General features: G+C 43.3%; 1 protein-coding gene and 1 long non-coding RNA gene across 5 annotated transcripts in view; one reads left to right on the forward strand and one right to left on the reverse strand.

Annotated features, from left to right (window-relative positions):
* Nucleotides 1-15,233, forward strand: part of LAMB4 (laminin subunit beta 4) — an 80,961-nt gene extending 65,728 nt beyond the window's left edge. For 3 of the 4 annotated variants that reach the window (XM_079993532.1, XM_079993531.1, XM_079993534.1), the window contains 8 exons: nt 1,033-1,238; nt 2,610-2,813; nt 3,347-3,491; nt 4,287-4,494; nt 10,302-10,440; nt 11,571-11,747; nt 13,622-13,775; nt 14,998-15,233. In XM_079993532.1, the coding sequence (XP_079849658.1) occupies nt 1,033-1,238; nt 2,610-2,813; nt 3,347-3,491; nt 4,287-4,494; nt 10,302-10,440; nt 11,571-11,747; nt 13,622-13,775; nt 14,998-15,137 (1,373 nt within the window). In that variant the 3' untranslated portion in view covers nt 15,138-15,233. Of the gene's footprint in view, nt 1-1,032; nt 1,239-2,609; nt 2,814-3,346; nt 3,492-3,639; nt 3,904-4,286; nt 4,495-10,301; nt 10,441-11,570; nt 11,748-13,621; nt 13,776-14,997 lie in introns of those variants that run through there. The other variant, XM_079993533.1, reaches the window with a different exon arrangement.
* On the reverse strand, nt 11,755-13,615 carry LOC307225691. Its single transcript, XR_013843132.1, has 3 exons — nt 13,329-13,615; nt 12,715-12,951; nt 11,755-12,294 (listed from the first exon to the last, which is right to left on the reverse strand). It is a non-coding gene; the product is annotated as an uncharacterized lncRNA (long non-coding RNA).
* Nucleotides 15,234-20,816: the final 5,583 nt, after the last annotated feature.

Genomic DNA, 20,816 nt, shown 5'->3' on the forward strand with positions numbered 1-20,816 from the left:
ATAAAAGAACACATTCTACTCATGTAAAAACATGCTGATTCTCGGACTGTCCGCAGGCCGGATTTAAAAGGCGATTGAAGTTGTGTGTGCATGGCTGTGTACACACTCCTGTTTACTTTGCATCCACCACCAGTTTCGGGAGCAGTGTACACAATCCACATCTATCCTGTCATTTTTTATTGAAATACTATGTTTTGATGCATTCTTCTCTGAATTGAGGGAGGGGGGAGAAGCATGACCTAGCCTATGTTTTAAGCAGATAAAGTGTACAAAAGCATATGTGTGTGTTTCGCTCTCAATGGCTATTGTAAAGGGACCCCTGACCATTAGGTCCAGTTGTGACCGACTCTGGGGTTGCGGCGCTCATCTCGCTTTACTGGCCGAGGGAGCTGGTGTACAGCTTCTGGGTCATGTGGCCAGCATGACTAAGCTGCTTCTGGCGAACCAGAGCAGCGCACAGAAACGCCATTTACCTTCCCGCTGGAGCGGTACCTATTTATCTACTTGCACTTTGACGTGCTTTCGAACTGCTAGGTTGGCAGGAGCAGGGACCGAGCAACAGGAGCTCACCCCGTTGCGGGGATTCGAACCACTGACCTTCTGATCAGCAAGCCCTAGGCTCTGTGGTTTAACCCATAGTGCCACCCGCATCCCACATGGATATTGTAGGATCCCTTTTTTGTCAGAACCGTGGTGCAAGTAGATTAACTCTTTCCTCCTCCTGCCACAGTATTGGGAAAATTATCTCTCTGAAACTGCTATTACCCCAGGAGTGCCAGTGCAAACTTCCATCCCAGGGCTGATAGCAGCTTTGTGTAGGGGCTGGATGATTTTCATCAGACCTGTGATAGAGGAGGAAAGGGTTTAAACTCCCTCCTCACATACCATGATCCTGGCAACAGCTACTACCTTCAGGGACACCTCACACACCCTGAGCTGGGATCTCAAAGAGGAGAGCCCATATATTTCAGTGGTTCCCATCTTCAATATATGAAGTGAAACAAGGCAAAGTAACGTTGTCATTTGATTCAGATTCCCTCAACAAAATAAATAACTATTACCAAATAATGTTGTCGGCCGGAGAGAGAATCAGTGGCTCAAAGTCTGTCCTGACACACGGAGGAAAAACCAGGAGCAATACATTTCACATGTTAGATGATCTAGCTTCGAAAGAAAGTGCTGCGCTGGGGCAGCTGAAGTTGTTCAACACTTCAGATATTCAACATCTAAATGAGAAGGTAAGTATTTGTTCCTTGCAGAAAGTATAACTTTACTGCTCATAAAGAATAATTCAGCCATCACAGCATGGCTGGTGAGACATCATATGTATTTGTTTTATTGTGTAAATTGCCCTGGGGAAAAAAAATGTTCTTAGCCAATTTGGAAGGCTTTGACCCAATAAAGAGGATCATAAATTGTGAAAACGAATAAAGCCAACCTGTAAACCACAGTGGCAGAACTCTGCATTTTTGCTTGAAAGTGAGCCCCATTAAACCCCAACAAGTTATATTCTGAAGTAAATGTGGTTCATATTGAAATGTATAAATAAGAAAAATGCTCCTTCACAGTTACTACTGGGAATGCATGTCTGGTGTGAACAGGGTTTAACGTCTGCAAGAGAAGAAAATGCTTTTATCACTGTGTCCAGTGTTCTGGAGTGCCATAGAAACTTTTTTAAGGGTACCTCATTGGAAACATTGGTAATGCTATCCTTAGAGACTTTGGGAGGAATTCAACATCACAGTCTTCCGATTGTTCTGTCAGTGCAAACATTTCTGCTTGCAAAACTAAATTATCACCTCTCCCCTCTACCAATGCACTCTTCTGCGGGTTCTCCTGTCCCCCCAGAGCAGATTGGGGAGAGGTGTGGGGAGCAGACAGTGGGGAGAAGGGGAAAGGGAAAGCCCTGTTGCACTGGCTAGGTTAGTTGAATCCGGGCCTATGGGTTATAGCCAACACTCATCCTAGAACGATTGAAATGAATGGTCGTAAGTTAGTCATGTCTGCTAACTTCAATGGGTCTACAATGGATACATCGCTGAGCATTTACCACCATACAGCTTCTGCTGCAGGGGAAACTTGGTTGTGTTCCAAAGTGTGTTCTCAGGGCCAAGTTAAATGTGACACTTCTTCTCTTTTCTTTTGCAAAATGCAGCTGCACAGCAAATCTCAATTCACACTAGATTACAGTGAGGCACAACAGGCCTAGTTAGTGCATTGTGCACACCCTGAAAGTTGTTGAGCTTTTTTCTACAAAAATGCAATTTTTGTTGTTGACTTGCCTAAGATCCAGGAGGACAAAGCGCCGCCTTGCGGAACTTCCCACCCAGACATCTTCAAATGCCTTGGAAGTTCCGGGAAAATCCTGACATATGGCGGCAGCCCTACCTAATCCACCTAATTTGCTTTGCAAATCAATGTGGGGAGGGTTCTCTTAAGGTAGAAAGTTTTTGAAAAACCATTAATTTAAAAGAGGGCTTCATATTTCACCTTTCTGAGGTAGATGAAGAGCATACAAATGTAATGTTTTCGAGCTCTCTTCTAGCATATTTCATTAATATCATGTTGTATAATTGCTTCCTTCAACCAGTACATTTGTTTCGATGCAGATATGTGGGTTACCAGGAAACTTTCCTTGCGGTGTGTCAGATTGTGGTGGGGCTTTATGCCGAGATAGCCGGGGAAACAGACATTGTGGCGGCCCAAACTGTAATGGAGCACTCCCTCTTTCTACAAATGCTATCAGAGAAGGACGTCAGACAGTCCTGTTGTTAAATAACTTGACCAACCAAATGCAAGGATCTGAAGAGAAGGTACCGCATGTAACAGCAATCTTGTGTGTTTCAATGTAAACTTATTGAACATAGCACATTTGAGCTACGAAAGGTTTTTACAAAATTCTAATTTTCCCCAAGATATGCCAGTATCTTATTATATCTACAGTATTGAAATGTAGGTTTTTGTATGTTACTACATTTTCGTTTTGCTATCTTATTATGACTTTGTTTTCGTAGTGTTTGAAATGCATCCCTGTTTCTTTGTTGTAAGCCGCTTCTGAGCATGATTGTTTTTTGTGGGGAAATGGCATACCAATAAAATGAATGAATGAACGACCCAACCCTTAGGCTCCTTACGTATGGCTTAGAGAGTTCCAGATTCAGATGGGCCCAGAAGTTACAAAAACAAATGACGTTATTACACCCATTGGAACCATCTTATCAGTTAGGGATGAGAGATGTAGAAACAGGTTTAGGAAATATGAATTTGCTCTGTCAGGGAAAGTTAAACTTTAAAGAGATCAGTTCATTATTTAAATACCTGTCTATATGTCTATCTACACTCACAGATTGAAAGCATAAGGAAAATGACTGGGGATACCAAAAAGAAAGCCTCGTTGATGGCTGAAGAACTGGAGAAAAATAAAGATCAAATAGAAAGGGAAAGAGAAAACATCAAAGAGCTCATCAAGAGATTGAAGAACTTTCTCTTAGGTGTGTATCTGAAGAAGTGTGCATGCACACGGAAGCTCATACCAAGAACTAACTTAGTTGGTCTTTAAGGTGCTACTGGAAGGAATTTTTTTATTTTGTTTTGACTATGGCAGACCAACATGGCTACCTATCTGTAACTTTCTCTTAGGCAAGTATGCTCAAAACCCATTTTTTGATCCACCTGTCTTAGATATATCTTTTGTTGTTGTTTAGTCGTTTAGTCACGTCCGACTCTTCGTGACCCCATGGACCAGAGCACGCCAGGCACTCCTGTCTTCCACTGCCTCCCGCAGTTTGGTTAAACTCATGCTGGTAGCTTCGAGAACACTGTCCAACCATCTGTCGTCCCCTTCTCCTTGTGCCCTCCATCTTTCCCAACATCAGGGTCTTTTCCAGGGAGTCTTCTCTTCTCATGAGGTGGCCAAATTATTGGAGCCTCAGCTTCACGATCTGTCCTTCCAGTGAGCACTCAAGGCTGATTTCCTTCAGAATGGAGAGGTTTGATCTTCTTGCAGTCCATGGGACTCTCAAGAGTCTCCTCCAGCACCATAATTCAAAAGACCAATTCTTCGGCAATCAGCCTTCTTTATGGTCCAGCTCTCACTTCCATACATCACTACTGGGAAAACCATAGCTTTAACTATACGGACCTTTGTTGGCAAGGTGATGTCTCTGCTTTTTAAGATGCTGTCTAGGTTTGTCATTGCTTTTCTCCCAAGATATAGCTGTATATTCATATTATGTGTTAGACCAAGGATATTGGGACTTAAACTGTTCTTTCTCCACTTTTCCTAGAGGAGAGTGCCGCACCAGAAGACATAGAGAAAGTTGCAAACTATGTCCTGGGCCTCCAGTTGCCAGGGTCTCCCCAAGAGCTAGGCATGGTGCTCGACAAACTCAAGAACCTCATGGCACACTGCGAGGTCTCCCCGACAGAGGTGAATGGGTTAAGTGAGCAAATGGAAGAGGCCCAGGGACTATTGGCGAAAGCACAAGAAGCTGAGTAAGTACAAGATTGCCTTCCTTTACAGTCCTGCCATTGGGTGGGAGAGATTGGATGTGGCTGAGCAACTGCTATTCAAAGCCATGCTGACTTCTTCCAGGCTGAATCGGAGATGAAGGATGAGATATACTCGGAGTCAAGAGTGGATTTCATGCTCTTTATTCAGCTCATAGTGGTGAGGAGGAATGAAAGTTCCCCCAAAGTATCTGCTTTATATACATTATTTACACAATGGGCTGCACGTGATTGGCTAATTCCGGAATTCTCCTGTAGGCCAATCAGGCTGTGGATTCACTTCCATCTGGAGCATGACTGGGTGGCTCCTGCAGACCAATCATACTGCTGCATTGTTCTAGGACCAATCAGACTGCTTCATTCTGAATCCTATTGTTCTAGGACCAATCAGCCTGCTGCATTTTGGATCCTATTCAACTCAGTACATAACAAAGGAGTGGCTTTTTCTTACCTGCCCCTTTTCCCATTCCACGTCCCCATTGACTGTAATGGGAGGGAAATTAGCTATGCCAGCTCCAGGCCTGATATACCGTATTTTCCGCCCTATAGGACGCACTTTTCCCCCTCCAAAAATGAAGGGGAAATCTGGGTGCGTCCTATGGGGCGAATGCAGGCTTTCGCTGAAGCTTGGAGAGCGAGAGGGGTCGGTGCGCACCGACCCCTCTTGCTCTCCAGGCTTCAGGAAGACATCCGCAGCCTAGGCAGGGCTGTCTAGGCTGCAGATAGTAGTCTGATTCCCGGAGCGCCGGGCGCGCTGAAAGCAGAGCGCCCGGCGCTTCGGGAACACATCCGCAGCCTCCCCACGCTGCGGTTAGCAGCCTGCCGCCCGGCGGGCGGGGTGCCCCGAAGCAGAGCGCCCCTCGCGCCGGGCAGACATCGGCCAGCCCCACAAGCTCGGGGGACAGCAGTGAGGCGCAGCGCCACCATCCCGCTGTTCCTCGACCTGGTTCGGTTTCCCCAACCTGCTTTTGGGGGGGAAATAAAGGGAATTTTTTCCCCCTTTATTTCCCCCCAAAAAAACTAGGTGCGTCCTATGGGACGGAGTCTCCTATGGGACAAAAAATACGGTACTCTCAGTTCTGATTCACGGGAATATCAGAGGAACAAGAGTGTTTTGGATCCTGTTGGAGATATGAACGGAGTGGCATCAACCAACATGGATAAGTCTCAAAGTCTTAATGTGACAAAAGATGGCAGACTACCTAAAACCTTTTTTAAACTGACTGACAATATGGACTTGATTGACATTTGGAGGACAAAGAACCCCCCGGGAAGAGAGGGAACATTCTTTTCTGAAGCCCAACTGACATGGACAAGAATCGACCAAATATGGATAACTAGAGGTCTGGCACCGAAGACGAGAAAGGTGGAAATCTGCCCAAAGACCTGCTCCGACCATAACGCTGTAAAGATGGACATGAGATTAATCCCAACCGGCTCCTTTAGATGGAAGATGAATGACAACTTGTTCAGAGATCAGGAGATTACCAAAAAGGCCCAAAGAGCTTTGAAGGACTATTTTGAGATAAACTTGAACACTACGGTGGAAAAAAGAATCATCTGGGATGCAAGTAAAGCGGTCATGAGGGGGTTTCTGATACAACAGAACGCCGTAAAGAAAAGAGCTCAAAATGAGAAAAAGATAAGATTTTGGAGAAAATTAAAGATAGTGAGAAGAAGTTAAGAGTGAAACCGAAGTCAAAGGAGATCTTGAAAGAAATTAAATTTCACCAAGCACAATACTCCAAATTGATAAATCAGGAAGTGGAGTGGAAAGTTAAGTTGATGAAACAAAGATCATTTGATTCGGCAAATAAAGGTGGAAAACTGCTAGCATGGCAGTTGAAAAAGAGACAAAAATTAAACACGATTACTAATTTAGAGATCGAAGGAAGAAATATTCAGAACCCCGTGGATATCAGGAAGTGCTTCCAGAGATACTTTAAACAATTATATACTCAAGGGCCGCAAGATGAGGCGGAGATAGAACAATTTTTGATAAAGAATGGACTACCAAGGTTGTCTCAAGAAAACAGATCAATCCTGAACTGTAAAATAACACCACAAGAGATTGAAGTTGCCATTCAGAACATGCAACTGGGCAAATCTCCAGGGCCTGACGGGCTTACCTCCAAATATTATAAGACATTGAAAGATTATTTGATACACCCACTAATGGAGGTTTGCAATGAGATTATGGAGGGGAAGAAAGCACCGGAAACGTGGAAAGAAGCTTTCATCACATTGATACCTAAATCAGAATTGAAAAAGACACAACTTAAGAACTACCGCCCCATTTCCCTTCTTAATGTGGATTACAAAATTTTTGCAGACATTCTAGCAAACAGATTTAAAAAGGTTTTAAGTGATGTGATCCACAAAGACCAGGCAGGCTTTCTCCCAGGAAGACATTTGTTTGCTAACACAAGGAATATTATTGATATTTTAGAACTTCTGCAAACAAATATTAATACAAGAGCAGTGTTAATATTTATAGATGCGGAGAAGGCCTTTGACAACATTTCTTGGAAGTTTATGAAGAAAAACTTGGAAGGGATGGGAGTGGGACGGGGATTTGAAAATGGGATAGATGCAATCTATTCAGAACAAAAGGCCAAACTGATAGTTAACAATGTGGTGACAGAAGAGTTTAAAATTGAAAAAGGAACACGACAAGGTTGCCCTATTTCCCCTCTGTTATTTATCTTGGTCCTGGAGGTGCTCCTGAATATGATTAGAGGGGACCGGTTGGTGGAAGGAATCCAGGTCGGAGCGAAACAGTACAAACTTAAAGCATTTGCAGATGACCTAGTTTTGACCTTACAGGAGCCAGAATCTAGTACAAAAAGGGCATTACAATTGATTCAAGACTTTGGTCGGGTGGCGGGATTTAAACTAAATAAACAAAAAACTAAGGTGCTGGAAAAAAATTTGACAACTTCAGAGTCAGAGAGGTTTCAGAAAGAAACAGAGTTAAATGTGGTTAAAAAAGTAAAATATCTAGGGGTGAATATAACAGCAAAGAATCTGAGTCTATTTAAGGACAATTATGAAAAGTGCTGGTCAGAAATCAAGAGGGACTTAGAAAGTTGGTCAAGACTGAAACTTTCCTTGTTGGGCCGAATTGCTGCTATAAAAATGAATGTATTGCCAAGGATGCTGTTTCTTTTTCAGACTTTACAGATTGTGGACAAAATGGAGTGTTTCCGGAAGTGGCAAAGAGATATCTCTAAATTTATCTGGCAGGGCAAAAAGCCCAGAATTAAGTTTAAAATACTAACTGATGCTAAAGAAAGAGGGGGGTTTGCCCTGCCAGACTTAAGGTTGTACTATGAATCAGCAGCTTTTTGCTGGCTGAAAGATTGGCTGCTTCTTGAAAACACTGATGTTTTAGATTTGGAAGGATTTAATAATGCTTTTGGATCGCATGCATATTTGTGGTATGACAAGATTAAGATTCATAAGAATTTCAAGAACCATATTGTAAGGAAAGCAGTGTTTAATGTCTGGACAAAATATAAAGACTTATTAGAAAATAAGACCCCGAGGTGGCTATCACCTATGGAAGCTAAAGCAGTGAAAAGACCCAACATGGAGGTCAAATGGCCAAAGTATTGGGAAATATTAGAAAGAGATGGAGATAACTGGAGATTGCAGAGTATGGAGAAATTAAAAGACAAAGTGCGAGACTGGCTACATTATGCTCAGATTAAAGAGGCTTTTAAATTGGACAAAAAGTTAGGATTCCAGGTGGAAAAATCGAAATTGGAAACAGAACTGTTAGAACCTAAGACTAAATTACTTTCAAGAATGTATAACTTGCTGCTGAGGTGGAATACACAGGATGAAACGGTTAAATCAGCTATGATAAAGTGGGCACAGGACATTGGGTATAATATCATGTTTGCTGACTGGGAAAAGTTATGGACCACCGGTATGAAGTTTACGGCATGTAATGCCTTGAAAGAAAATATTATGAAAATGATATATAGGTGGTACATGACCCCAGTCAAGCTAGCAAAAATATATCACTTGTCAGATAATAAGTGTTGGAAATGTAAGGAAACTGAAGGAACGTTCTTTCACCTCTGGTGGACTTGCCCTAAGGTTAAGGCCTTCTGGGAAATGATATATAATGAGCTGAAAAAGGTACTTAAGTACACCTTTCCCAAGAAACTAGAGGCCTTCCTTTTGGGTATTGTCGGCCAGAAGGTGTTAAAGAATGATCGAACATTATTTATGTATGCAACAACAGCAGCAAGGATAAGGTAAAGGTAAAGGTACCCCTGCCCGTACGGGCCAGTCTTGACAGACTCTGGGGTTGTGCGCCCATCTCACTTAAGAGGCCAGGGGCCAGCGCTGTCCGGAGACACTTCCGGGTCACGTGGCCAGCGTGACATCGCTGCTCTGGCGAGCCAGAGCCGCACACGGAAACGCCGTTTACCTTCCCGCTGGTAAGCGGTCCCTATTTATCTACTTGCACCCGGAGGTGCTTTCGAACTGCTAGGTTGGCAGGCGCTGGGACCGAGCAGCGGGAGCGCACCCCGCCGCAGGGATTCGAACCGCCGACCTTTCGATCGGCAAGCCCTAGGCGCTGAGGCTTTAACCCACAGCGCCACCTGCATCCCCTAGCAGCAAGGATACTCGTTGCTAAGTATTGGAAAACTCAAGATTTGCCCACGCTGGAAGAATGACAGATGCAACTGATGGACTACATGGAGCTTGCAGAAATGACCGGCAGAATCCGAGACCTGGGAGAGGAAGCCGTGGAAGAGGACTGGAAGAAATTCAAGGACTATCTACAAAAACGTTGTAAACTGTATGAGTGCTAAGAAGGATGAGAGATTTGAAAATAACAGGGCCCATAAAGTTAGTAGATAAGATTATGAGAATGAGTGAATTTTATGAGAAAAACAAATTTTGAATGAACATTGTGTTAAAGTTAGGTATGTAAGACCTAGATAAAAGTATTCAAAGTTAGGGACAAAACATTGGAAATGTGCACAATAAGAATTGAAACAAGGTGATAAGTTGCTTGTTAAAGTTTTATAATTTGGAACGCAAGAGTTGGAGATGTGAGGAAGTCTAAAGGATGAAGAAAAGATGGGTATTATAAGATGTTAAATTTTATGTTTGTTCCTTTTTCTGTCTATTATCTGTTTATTCTGTCTTTTCTCTATTGTATTAACAAAACTTTTAATAATTTTTTTTTTTAAAAAAAGAGTGTTTTGGATCCTGTAAATCCAAGGGAGCCCCATCCTGCGCCCTCAACATGCCCATGGAACTCCCTGCTTTGGGCCCTACCACCAGTGGTACATGTACTCCAGTGAGTTTTCCACTGGTATATTGGCTGGTCCTTCATGGACATAAATGCTGCGCTTATGACCCAGTCAGTAGAACAGCATTCATGCCACCCCCAACAATCTCTCAGGTAGCCTTTGGCTAACTTTTGGACCACCGTGTTGCGTCTGTGATTTGGAAACTATCCCTAAATCATAGAAAACTGTATATCTGTCTGCCTTTGTTTTACATTCTGAAGTGCATTTTCAGCCCCACAATGGGTAGACCAATGTGAACTAAGTCATCTAAACATTCTATATTATATATACTCTTACACTAATATTCTTGTCTCTCTCTTTCATCCTCTATTTTTATTGCAAGCTCCTTGGGGCAAAAACCTAGTGTTTGTTAGAGCTCCGTGTGTGTGTGTGTTGCATGTCTATATCTAACTGTCTGTCTATATCTCGGTGCCTTTCTTATACTTCTGAAGATCTGGGTTTTTTATTACTTAGGAAAGTAGCAAAAGGTCTCCCAACACCTGATGAATTGATAAGCAGCTTGAAAGACACTGAAAATATTCAACGGCAAACCAGAGATGACTTTGCACAGTTAAATGGAACAATAGAAGAAACCAAAACAAAAATCGCAAAGGTATCCTCTTTACAGTTAACTTTCATCACAGACTTTTCAAAAGCGAGTAAGAGAATGTGCCAACAAGAGAATTTCACTAACATTTATTTTCTTAGGCTTCCAGTTCTTCATTCAGTTGGCTTCAACCCATTATCAACGCAGTCTGTGGCTTTTTCTTTTTAATAAGTTATTGATGTATTGCATCAGTGTATTCCTATTAGCTTCTACAAATAACAAAATTGCTCTTGTTCTTTTTGCCACGTGTTTTCACATATTTCTGTCTTAAAGGGGGGAGGGCAGGATGAAGCTGCCAAGTATTTTCCGCTTTCAAAAGACTCCCTTTATCAAAGTTATTTCTCTGAACTTTGAACTTCAGCATGGTAGTGGGGTGGACCAGGCGCCAACTCCCACATGGCTCCTGTTGATTAAGCTCTACCATCCCCACTTTGGAGCTTATTCCTGTCTCAACTTTGTGGCCCATATCAGTCAGGTGGGTGGGAATAGCCTGGTGGAATGAGTTGCTTAGATAACAATGTTCCTTCCCAAACTGGTGCTGACAGAGGAAAAGAATTTTTTATACCAGGACAGTTTTATATATGCTCCTCCATAAGTCTGTTCTATCCCATTTCTACATAAATCTGTGATTTTTGTATTTTAAAAATCCTTCACCGGCAGGTACCAGGATGGGTTGTAACAATTTTAAAATGCATTTTTTTAAAAGCATGCCAGCTTTTAGGATACATCCCCCCATGCCCTGTTAATTTATTAACTTGCTAACTTGATTTGCTATTTTAAAAATGTACCTCCCATCCTATGGAATCCTTGCTTAGTCTGTTTTGTGCATCTGAAGGAGCAGACCCATTGAAATCACTGGGCCTAAGTAACTTTAGCCCACTGATTTCAGTTGGTCTCCTCAAAAACTGTCTCGTTGGGTAATGAGTTACAAGTATCCCTTTGATTACCGTATTTTTTGCACCATAACACTCACTTTTTTCCTCCTAGAAAGTAAGGGGAAATGTCTGTGCGTGTTATGGAGGTAATGCCTACGGATGGCATGCCTACTGATTTTCTTCCTCTAAAAACTACGTGTGTGTTATGGTCGGGTGTGTGTTATAGAGCGAAAAATACAGTACATGATGATTCTTCTGCAGGCTGTGAACCAAATGAACAAGACGGATGATGAATTAGTGGACTTTTCAGAAAAGCAGTCAGAGCTGGAAGATGAAATCGCTTCCTTGAAGACAAAATTGCAGATGAGCAAGGGCCAAGTCACCAATGCTAAATCAGAGGCCGAAAAAGCACAGAATCAAGCTGTAGCAACTAATAAGGTAATACTGTAAGCTCACAATTTACGCAGGGGTTATGTTCTGAGAATCCCGCCTAAGGAACACCCAAAATTGTGTTCTTCACACTGGCAACTGTGTAAGAAAAACCAGACAAATGCTACAGTTAAAGGCACTGAATTACTCTACATCCAGATCACCAGCGAACCTAGGCTGAAGGAAATTTAAAAAGTCAATGACCTCAACCTGTTGCAAATTTCTGATATCAAGAGTTCAACACAAGCATAGTCTCAGTATGGGATTGACTAGAATCAACCATATCATGACATGTCAAATGGAGGGGCTCATTTTGCAGCTAAAATGGGGGTGGGGATTGACATCTCAATTGGCCTTAAGCCTTATATATTGTCCTATCTCTAACACCATTTTGGTTTGTTGCAAATAAAATATTTTAATCAATTCATGAAGTAGGCAAATATACCATTGGCTCAAGCATCCCTTGTATAATCCCTAGTGGAAAGAAAGAAGTGCAAAAGCCGGGATACCATATTTGAGTAGAGTACAACCAATCACATGCTATAATAATCTCAACCTGTTATCATCGTGGCAGAGAACGCGGGACGCAGGTGGCGCTGTGGGTTAAAGCCTCAGCGCCTAGGACTTGCCGATCGAAAGGTCGGCGGTTCGAATCCCTGCGGCGGGGTGCGCTCCCGCTGCTCGGTCCCAGCGCCTGCCAACCTAGCAGTTCGAAAGCACCTCCGGGTGCAAGTAGATAAATAGGGACCGCTTACCAGCGGGAAGGTAAACGGCGTTTCCGTGTGCGGCTCTGGCTCGCCAGAGCAGCGATGTCACGCTGGCCACGTGACCCGGAAGTGTCTCCGGACAGCGCTGGCCCCTGGCCTCTTAAGTGAGATGGGCGCACAACCCCAGAGTCTGTCAAGACTGGCCCGTATGGGCAGGGGTACCTTTACCTTTACCTTTACAACCAATCACATGCTATAATAATCTCAACCTGTTATCATCGTGGCAGAGAACAGGAAAGGAAGAGAACTACATCTGTCACGGGCCTTGCAAGCAAGCCAGGACCCCTGCAAGAACAAAATGTTAGCTGTGTGCCATTAATCCACCTTAATTTCATTCAGATTCTGATTGACCTGAGATCATTACTCTCTGTGTTGGAATTCACAAAATAAAAGTCAGAAGGGTATTCTGTTTTGTTTTTTGTTTTGAATGTATGTATAATAACAGCCTGGGACGCAGGTGGCGCTGTGGGTTAAAGCCTCAGTACCTAGGACTTGCCGATCGAAAGGTCGGCGGTTCGAATCCCTTCGGCGGGGTGCGCTCCCGCTGCTCGGTCCCAGCGCCTGCCAACCTAGCAGTTCGAAAGCACCTCCGGGTGCAAGTAGATAAATAGGGACCGCTTACCAGCGGGAAGGTAAACGGCGTTTCCGTGTGCGGCTCTGGCTCGCCAGAGCAGCGATGTCACGCTGGCCACGTGACCCGGAAGTGTCTCCGGACAGCGCTGGCCCCTGGCCTCTTAAGTGAGATGGGCGCACAACCCCAGAGTCTGTCAAGACTGGCCCGTACGGGCAGGGCTACCTTTACCTTTACCTTTATAATAACAGCATTAATGAAGTCTGAAGGTGAAAGTCAAATAGGATAGTTGGACTCTCCCTCTTTCTTAACATGTTGGATTACTTATTGAGATTTATTTTATTTTTTTTACTGCCAGAAATAGTATGTTTATTTTTTTTCGATAGTGCTATTTTTTCTTCAGTGACAATGTGTCTTTTTTGGCCATAAAAATTGTTACTTCATTAAACCTTTAAAAAGCAAGCAAGCAAACCCAGATAACTAAATTTCGTAGCAGAGGTATAAAAAACAACAACACTTTTCATTGGGAAATATTGTCGTTACAGGAATTTGCTAATCTTAAAAAAGAATATGCCGGTTTACAAGAAAAGCTCAAAGCCAAAGGCCTTCCATTAGAAACCTTAGAGAAACTGAATCGGTTGAAAAATGAGGCTGAGAAACTGGCTAAAGAGACTGAAAAGAAAATGAGAAGAATAGCAGGTATATATATTGCATTTACATACCCATTCAATGATTCTTGCATGTTCCTCAGTGAATTATCGGGGGTCCCTCAATGAGAATATCAGTAATGATGCAAAAACATCCCAGAATATAGCTTGTCTTCCACCACTGGTCTTTTCCTACAATACACGGCCACAGGGAATGTTTTGGGTCAGGGGTAGGGAGATTCCATGCTTGTGCAATATATTGAGATGCACCAATACGAGCCAGGTACAAAATAGTGGCTCAGTGGAGAAAGGCAATTACAGTGGTACCTTGGTTTAAGAACAGCTTAGTGACAGAGACAAGGTGTTTGTGTTACTGTGTTCCGTGAAGTGGGACTATTGTCCTTTGTTCTTTCTTTCTTTGCTGTCTGATGCTAGAGAGGGAGCCATGTTGCAGTGTTCCGTGTGTGTTTATATGTAAATAAAGTAGATTAGCCAAAATGCTGAGTTGCTGAGGTCTGTTAACGCAACTGTGCAAACTCTGCGGATCCCTAAGTGTGCCAATGTCTGTTGGCATCGGTCGCTGTGATGTTCGGGCTGAAGAAAGCTTTTGAAGCTCCCGAACGAAAGACCAGGAGGGAGAGAACATGCCAGTCAGGCATGTGTCTCTACCATGGTCCTACTCGAGTGTAGGCTGAGCTCCTGACACTTACTAAAGGCAGCACTGTTTAGGGGAGCTTTTAATGTTTAATAGGTTATTGTATTTTAGTGTTTTCTTGGAAGCCGCCCAGAGTGGCTGGGGAAACCCAGCCAGATGGGTGGGGTATAAATAATAAATTATTATTATTACTGCACCCCTTGGCCATACACTGGATCACCTGCACATATCAGGACCTATATGTGCTGAGGCCTCTGGCTCCCCTAGGGCATGAGGTTGGCCACTGTAAGAACACAATGCTGGACTAGATGGGCCATTGGCTAACCGTGGGAGGGAAGCGGGTGTGGAAGACAGGACTGCGAAATGAAAAGGAACTATAGCTGCATTATTCCGCCTCCCTCCTTGCACCAGGAGATTTAAAGGCTCATATCCGGTGTCTGGATTGCAAGATGGCAGCCCTAATGCAGAGGTTCCTTGATTGCCAAGCCAAAATGAAAAAGAGGTATTTCAAAGAAGAAAGTTTGGAAACTCACAGTTTTTTGGGGGGGGCAGTGATTTACAAGGGTTTTACTTACTTAATTGTACGTAACCTCCTGAAGTTTTCTTTTTTTAATTTCAGATTTGGAAAATAAGATACAGGAGCTGAACCGGATTAAACAAAACAAGGCTGATCAGCTGAGACAACTGGAAGATCAAGTCACAGCTATCAAAGATGAGATTATGCAGCAGTCAAATAAATACGCTATTTGCAAAAGTTAATGAGTCTAATAATCTAACAATATAACTGTAAATGAACAAAGAGCTTTCCACGACCGCTTTGTAATGATGAACAGTTTATAAATTGTATAATTATAACATCTAAGGTGATGTTGTGTGATTTTCTGTGCTAGTCCTTGACCTTTATGGGAGTCGGTACTTTGCAGGGATGATGATGATGATGATGATAATAATAATAATAATAATAATAATAATAATAATAATAATAATAATAATAATAATTTATTTATATCCCGCCCTCCCCAGCCGAAGGTACACTACAGTATATGGTGCTTTGCTGCTACACCAGGCACCTCCAAACTTGGCCCTCCAGATGTTTTAGGACTACAACTCCCATCATGCCTAGCTAACAGGACCAGTGGTCAAGGATGATGGAAATTGTAGTCCCAAAACATCTGGAGGACCGAGTTTAGTGATGCCTGCTCTACACCGTTATTTAGAAACTTAAGGATAGTTTTCTTCTCACACACTAGGTGGCAGCAGGAAACTATTTAAAATTTTCATCTAGGAATGACTTAAAAACACATTATTATTTCCTTTTTTAAAAAAGTAAATTACCACACAAGAGGAGCCTGGTGGATCAGGCCACTGGCCCATCTAGTACAGCATCTGTTCTCACAGTGGCCAACCAGATGCCTGCAAGCTGGACATAAGCTGAACAGCATATTAGCAATTTAGGACAATTCACTCTTTTAGCACAAATTAATGTCATGTTGTTATTTAGTCGTTTAGTCATGTCTGACTCTTCGTGACCCCATGGACCAGAGCATGCCAGGCACTCCTGTCTTCCACTGTCTCCCGTAGTTTGGTCAAACTCATGCTGGTAGCTTCGAGAACACTGTCCAACCATCTCGTCCTCTGTCGTCCCCTTCTCCTTGTGCCCTCCATCTTTCCCCACATCAGGGTCTTTCCCAGGGAGTCTCCTCATGAGGTGGCCAAAGTATTGGAGCCTCAGCTTCACGATCTGTCCTTCCAGTGAGCACTCAGGGCTGATTTCCTTAAGGATGGAGAGGTTTGATCTTCTTGCAGTCCATGGGACTCTCAAGAGTCTTCTCCAGCACCATAATTCAAAAGCATCAATTCTTCGGCGATCAGCCTTCTTTATAGTCCAGCTCTCACTTCCATACATCACTACTGGGAAAACCATAGCTTTAACTATACGGACCTTTGTTGGCAAGGTGATGTCTCTGCTTTTTAAGATGCTGCCTAGGTTTGTCATCGCTTTTCTCCCAAGAAGTAGGCGTCTTTTAATTTCATGACTGCTGTCCCCATCTGCAGTGATCATGGAGCCCAAGAAAGTAAAATCTCTCACTGCGTCCATTTCTTCCCCTTCTATTTGCCAGGAGGTGATGGGCCCAGTGCCCATGATCTTTGTTTTTTTGATGTTGAGCTTCAGACCATATTTTGCGCTCTCCTCTTTCACCAGAGTGCTACTTGTAAAGGTATGTTAACTGCTTAAGCCCCACAGCAAGCACAGCAAATCATCCAGATGTTGATGAACTACATATCCCATCATTCCTGGCTATTGGCTATAGTGGAAAAGGCAGATGGGAGTTGGGTCAACCTCTGCCCCACATCATGTCCAGTTGTGCAATCAGTACCAAGATCAGTTAACAGCAGAAGCGGAGCAATAGTCATCAAATGGAAACTATAGCAGCATTTTATGAATTGTCAGCTGAACTTAGTTACATGCAAGGAAATGGCTAATCCCAATGGGCTACATTCTCCTGTCCATTTATTCACCCATATAGGGATGGCCAATTCATCAATATTCATCAATATTGAAATTCTGTGTTCCATCACCTGTAGGAAGTGGTACATGCTCAATATTTTGCTGATTTCAATATTGCATGCTCAATATTTGCTGATTTCCTTCCATCTATCTTTGTTCTGGTCTGGCGTGCTTTGATTGTGCTAATCTGGTATGTCATACATAAGTCAGGCAATGTCATGCATACGAGTGGTAGCCTATGAGGTGCCCTCTAGGGGCTGTGAACTACAACACTCATTATTCTTGAGTATTGGCCCTGCTACCTGGGGTTGAGGGGCGTTGTAGTCCACAATTTCTGTTGGGTACCTGATGTAGACAGATTACACATGCAATCCAAATTATACTTCGCTTCAAATGGCCAGAGTGGGTTATGAGGGTGCCATGCCTAAACTCCACAACATGTGATTTTTTAAATCACATTGAGTAACATGTAAAACAGCCCATCAGCTCTCAGGCTCATACTTAGACAATTAACCTTTCTTTTTTTCCAAATGCCTCATTGCTTGAAATACAGTCAGCCATACTACAAAGGCTACCACTATCTGAAATTCACCCACAACTGAAAACAGATGTATTTCCAGCTCAAGGGATGAGAAAACTCATCTCCACCACGTGCTAATGCTAGGGCTTCTGTTTAGCTGCACCTAATAGTGACAAATGTTTCTCTAATAAATCTGCCATTTAATCTAGTACAATGTCTTAAACCGGCATTTATATGCACTTTGGAAAGAGTATACGGAATGCTTTAAGTTAATACTGTATTGCAGAGGACTCAAAACACCAACAGCGACAGAGTTTCTATTTGAGAGTAAGAAGATATGGTTATGGACTCTCCTTCCCTGGAGGTTCTTAAGCAGAGGTTGGATAGCTACCTGTCATGGATGGTTTAGCTGAGATTCCTTCATCGCCGGGGGTCGGACTAGATGACCTTTGGGTCCCTTCCATCTCTACGATTCTACAGTACATGTGGCTAAAACATTTGTGGAGTGGGATTTTGTTTGTTTGCATGACAAAATCTCAGCCCATGTTATATCCCTAACTAGTTAGATTAGTTAATTGATCTCATAGGAATTAGATTCATCTTTTCTTTTTTTAATTTATTTAATCATTTTTTCTATACAAACAACCACAAAAGACACTACAACAAAAACCATAATAACACAATTTGACAACTCAGATTTAAATACACGGATATACCTATGACTGCACCCTTTTAACAATATTTTCCCACCTCTCCACCCACTTCCCCCTACTTATCGCTTAAATATTCATTCCAGATTTCTTCATATTTATCCATTCTTAATTTGTGTCGACATGCACTTCGTTCATATGTAGCTAATCTGTCCATATTATCAATCCATGTGCTCAATGGAATTAAATTCATCTTGTCATTGAGACGTTAATTTTCCCATGGAAGCCAATTTTGTTTTTAATAACTGCACCTGGACCTAACCCAAAACCAATTCACAAATCATAGTTGGGCTAGAAACACAGGAAACCATGCTATTCCATGTCAGGTTTTTTGTACGTATAACCTAATATTGTCTAGTCTGATTTGCAGTGGTCGCCAGGGTCTTATGCAGAGGCTTTTCACATCAGCGGCTCCTACCTTATATATCCTAGAGGTGCCAGGGACTGAAACCCAGAGCTCATACAACTCAAGCATGGGTTAGGTAAAGGTAAAGGGACCCCTGACTGTTAGGTCCAGTCATGGCTGACTCTGGGGTTGCGGTGCTCATCTTGCTTTACTGGCCGAGGGAGCCGGCATACAGCTTCTGGGTCATGTGGCCAGCATGACTAAGTCGCTTCTGGCGAACCAGAGCAGCGCACGGAAACGCCGTTTACCTTCCCGCCGGAGCGGTACCTATTTATCTACTTGCACTTTGAGGTGCTTTCGAACTGCTAGGTTGGCTGGAGCAGGGGCCAAGCAACGGAAGCTCACCCCGTTGCGGGGATTCGAACCACCGACCTTCTGATCTGCAAGTCCTAGGCTCTGTGGTTTAACCCACAGCGCCACCTGCGTCCCTCAATCATGGGTTACCCGTCAGCAAAATGTTGCTTCTGTAAGGTAACTGTCTTGTCCTTTGCTGTTGTGTAGAAATTCACTACAAATTCACTCTTCTCAATGAGGCCTGGGAATTCTGCACAGAGTAGCAACTAACTGCACCCACACTATGCCACCATGACTGTTCTCCACAAGTAGCCTCTTGTGGCCTTTCAATGCATCTGGAAATGGCATCTTCCAATTGCTTCTGAAACTATAAGGTAAAGGTAAAGGTACCCCTGCCCGTACGGGCCAGTCTTGACAGACTCTGGGGTTGTGCGCCCATCTCACTTAAGAGGCCAGGGGCCAGCGCTGTCCGGAGACACTTCCGGGTCACGTGGCCAGCGTGACATCGCTGCTCTGGCGAGCCAGAGCCGCACACGGAAACGCTGTTTACCTTCCCGCTGGTAAGCGGTCCCTATTTATCTACTTGCACCCGGAGGTGCTTTCGAACTGCTAGGTTGGCAGGCGCTGGGACCGAGCAGCGGGAGCGCACCCCGCCGCAGGGATTCGAACCGCCGACCTTTCGATCGGCAAGTCCTAGGCGCTGAGGCTTTAACCCACAGCGCCACCTGTGTCCCTTCTGAAACTATAGATATCCTTTAAAAACCCAGAAACAAAACTGATTAAAACCAACCCCAAAGTTAAGCTTTTTTTCTTCTCAACTCAGAATAATTTATGTCACTGAGAGGTTGGAATTTCCTGTGGGATAGGAAATCTGTGTCCTGTTCTGCCTCTTGTTCTGACTTGGCTGATAATTTGAAATCATTACCATAGCTTTAGACTTGTTTAAAAAATGTCCCATTGACAGTAATGGTTTCCAGCCGACAGATTTTGTTCATAGATTATCAAATCACCAGTTGTAGAATTCAGAAGGTTACAACAGTTTCTTTCCTCCAACTACAAGCTATAACACTGGGAATGTTGTCTGAAACATTCCTAAATAGCTAGTGAGCCAAGAGTTTGATCCAGAAAAGATAAAATGCTCACAGCACAGCATGGTGGTTTTATGAGCTGAGATAGTATTATTTGTCTCATCTAAAGTCAGAGAAGGGAATTTATAGCAGGCATGGGCATACATTAAATTAAATGTAAAAGTATTCTAATTATATGTCCCCCAGGGCAATGGACAGACAATATGCATTTGTTGTGAAGGCAGTGGAACAAAAGAATTGATTACATCTAATAAAGCATTCTCAGCACAGGAATGCAAAATATGTGTGGTTTCAACTTTACTGCATTTCTCCCTATTTGAAAATATTAGTCTACAAGGATCCCTTACAAGCTGCACATTTGGACAGTAATACAAGACCAGCCATGCTTTGCAGTTCTATCTACATGCAACACATTTACTGACATACCTATTCAGAACTAAATGGGGCTAAATGGGGCTAAGATTGCAGCCTTAAATTACTGATTAAATCAATTAAAGCTATGGTTGATGGCTCAGCAATGACAAATTTGAATCAGTGGGGCTGTGAATTAAGGTCAGATGTTTATTCTGTATGGCTATTTTGTTTCTAGTGTTACTAAAGGGACCCCTGACCATTAGGTCCAGTCGTGGCAGACTCTGGGGTTGCGCGCTCATCTCGCTTTATTGGCCAAGGGAGCCGGCGTACAGCCTCTGGGTCATGTGGCCAGCATGACTAAGCCGCTTCTGGCGAACCAGAGCAGCACACAGAAACACCGTTTACCTTCCCGCCAGAGCGGTACCTATTTATCTACTTGCACTTTGACGTGCTTTCGAACTGCTAGGTTGGCAGGAACAGAGACTGAGCAACGGGAGCTCACCCCGTTGCGGGGATTCAAACCGACCTTCTGATCAGCAAGTCCTAGGCTCTGTGGT

The sequence above is a fragment of the Podarcis cretensis genome (assembly GCF_951804945.1).
Source record: "Podarcis cretensis genome assembly, chromosome: 10".
NCBI lineage: Eukaryota > Metazoa > Chordata > Lepidosauria > Squamata > Lacertidae > Podarcis > Podarcis cretensis.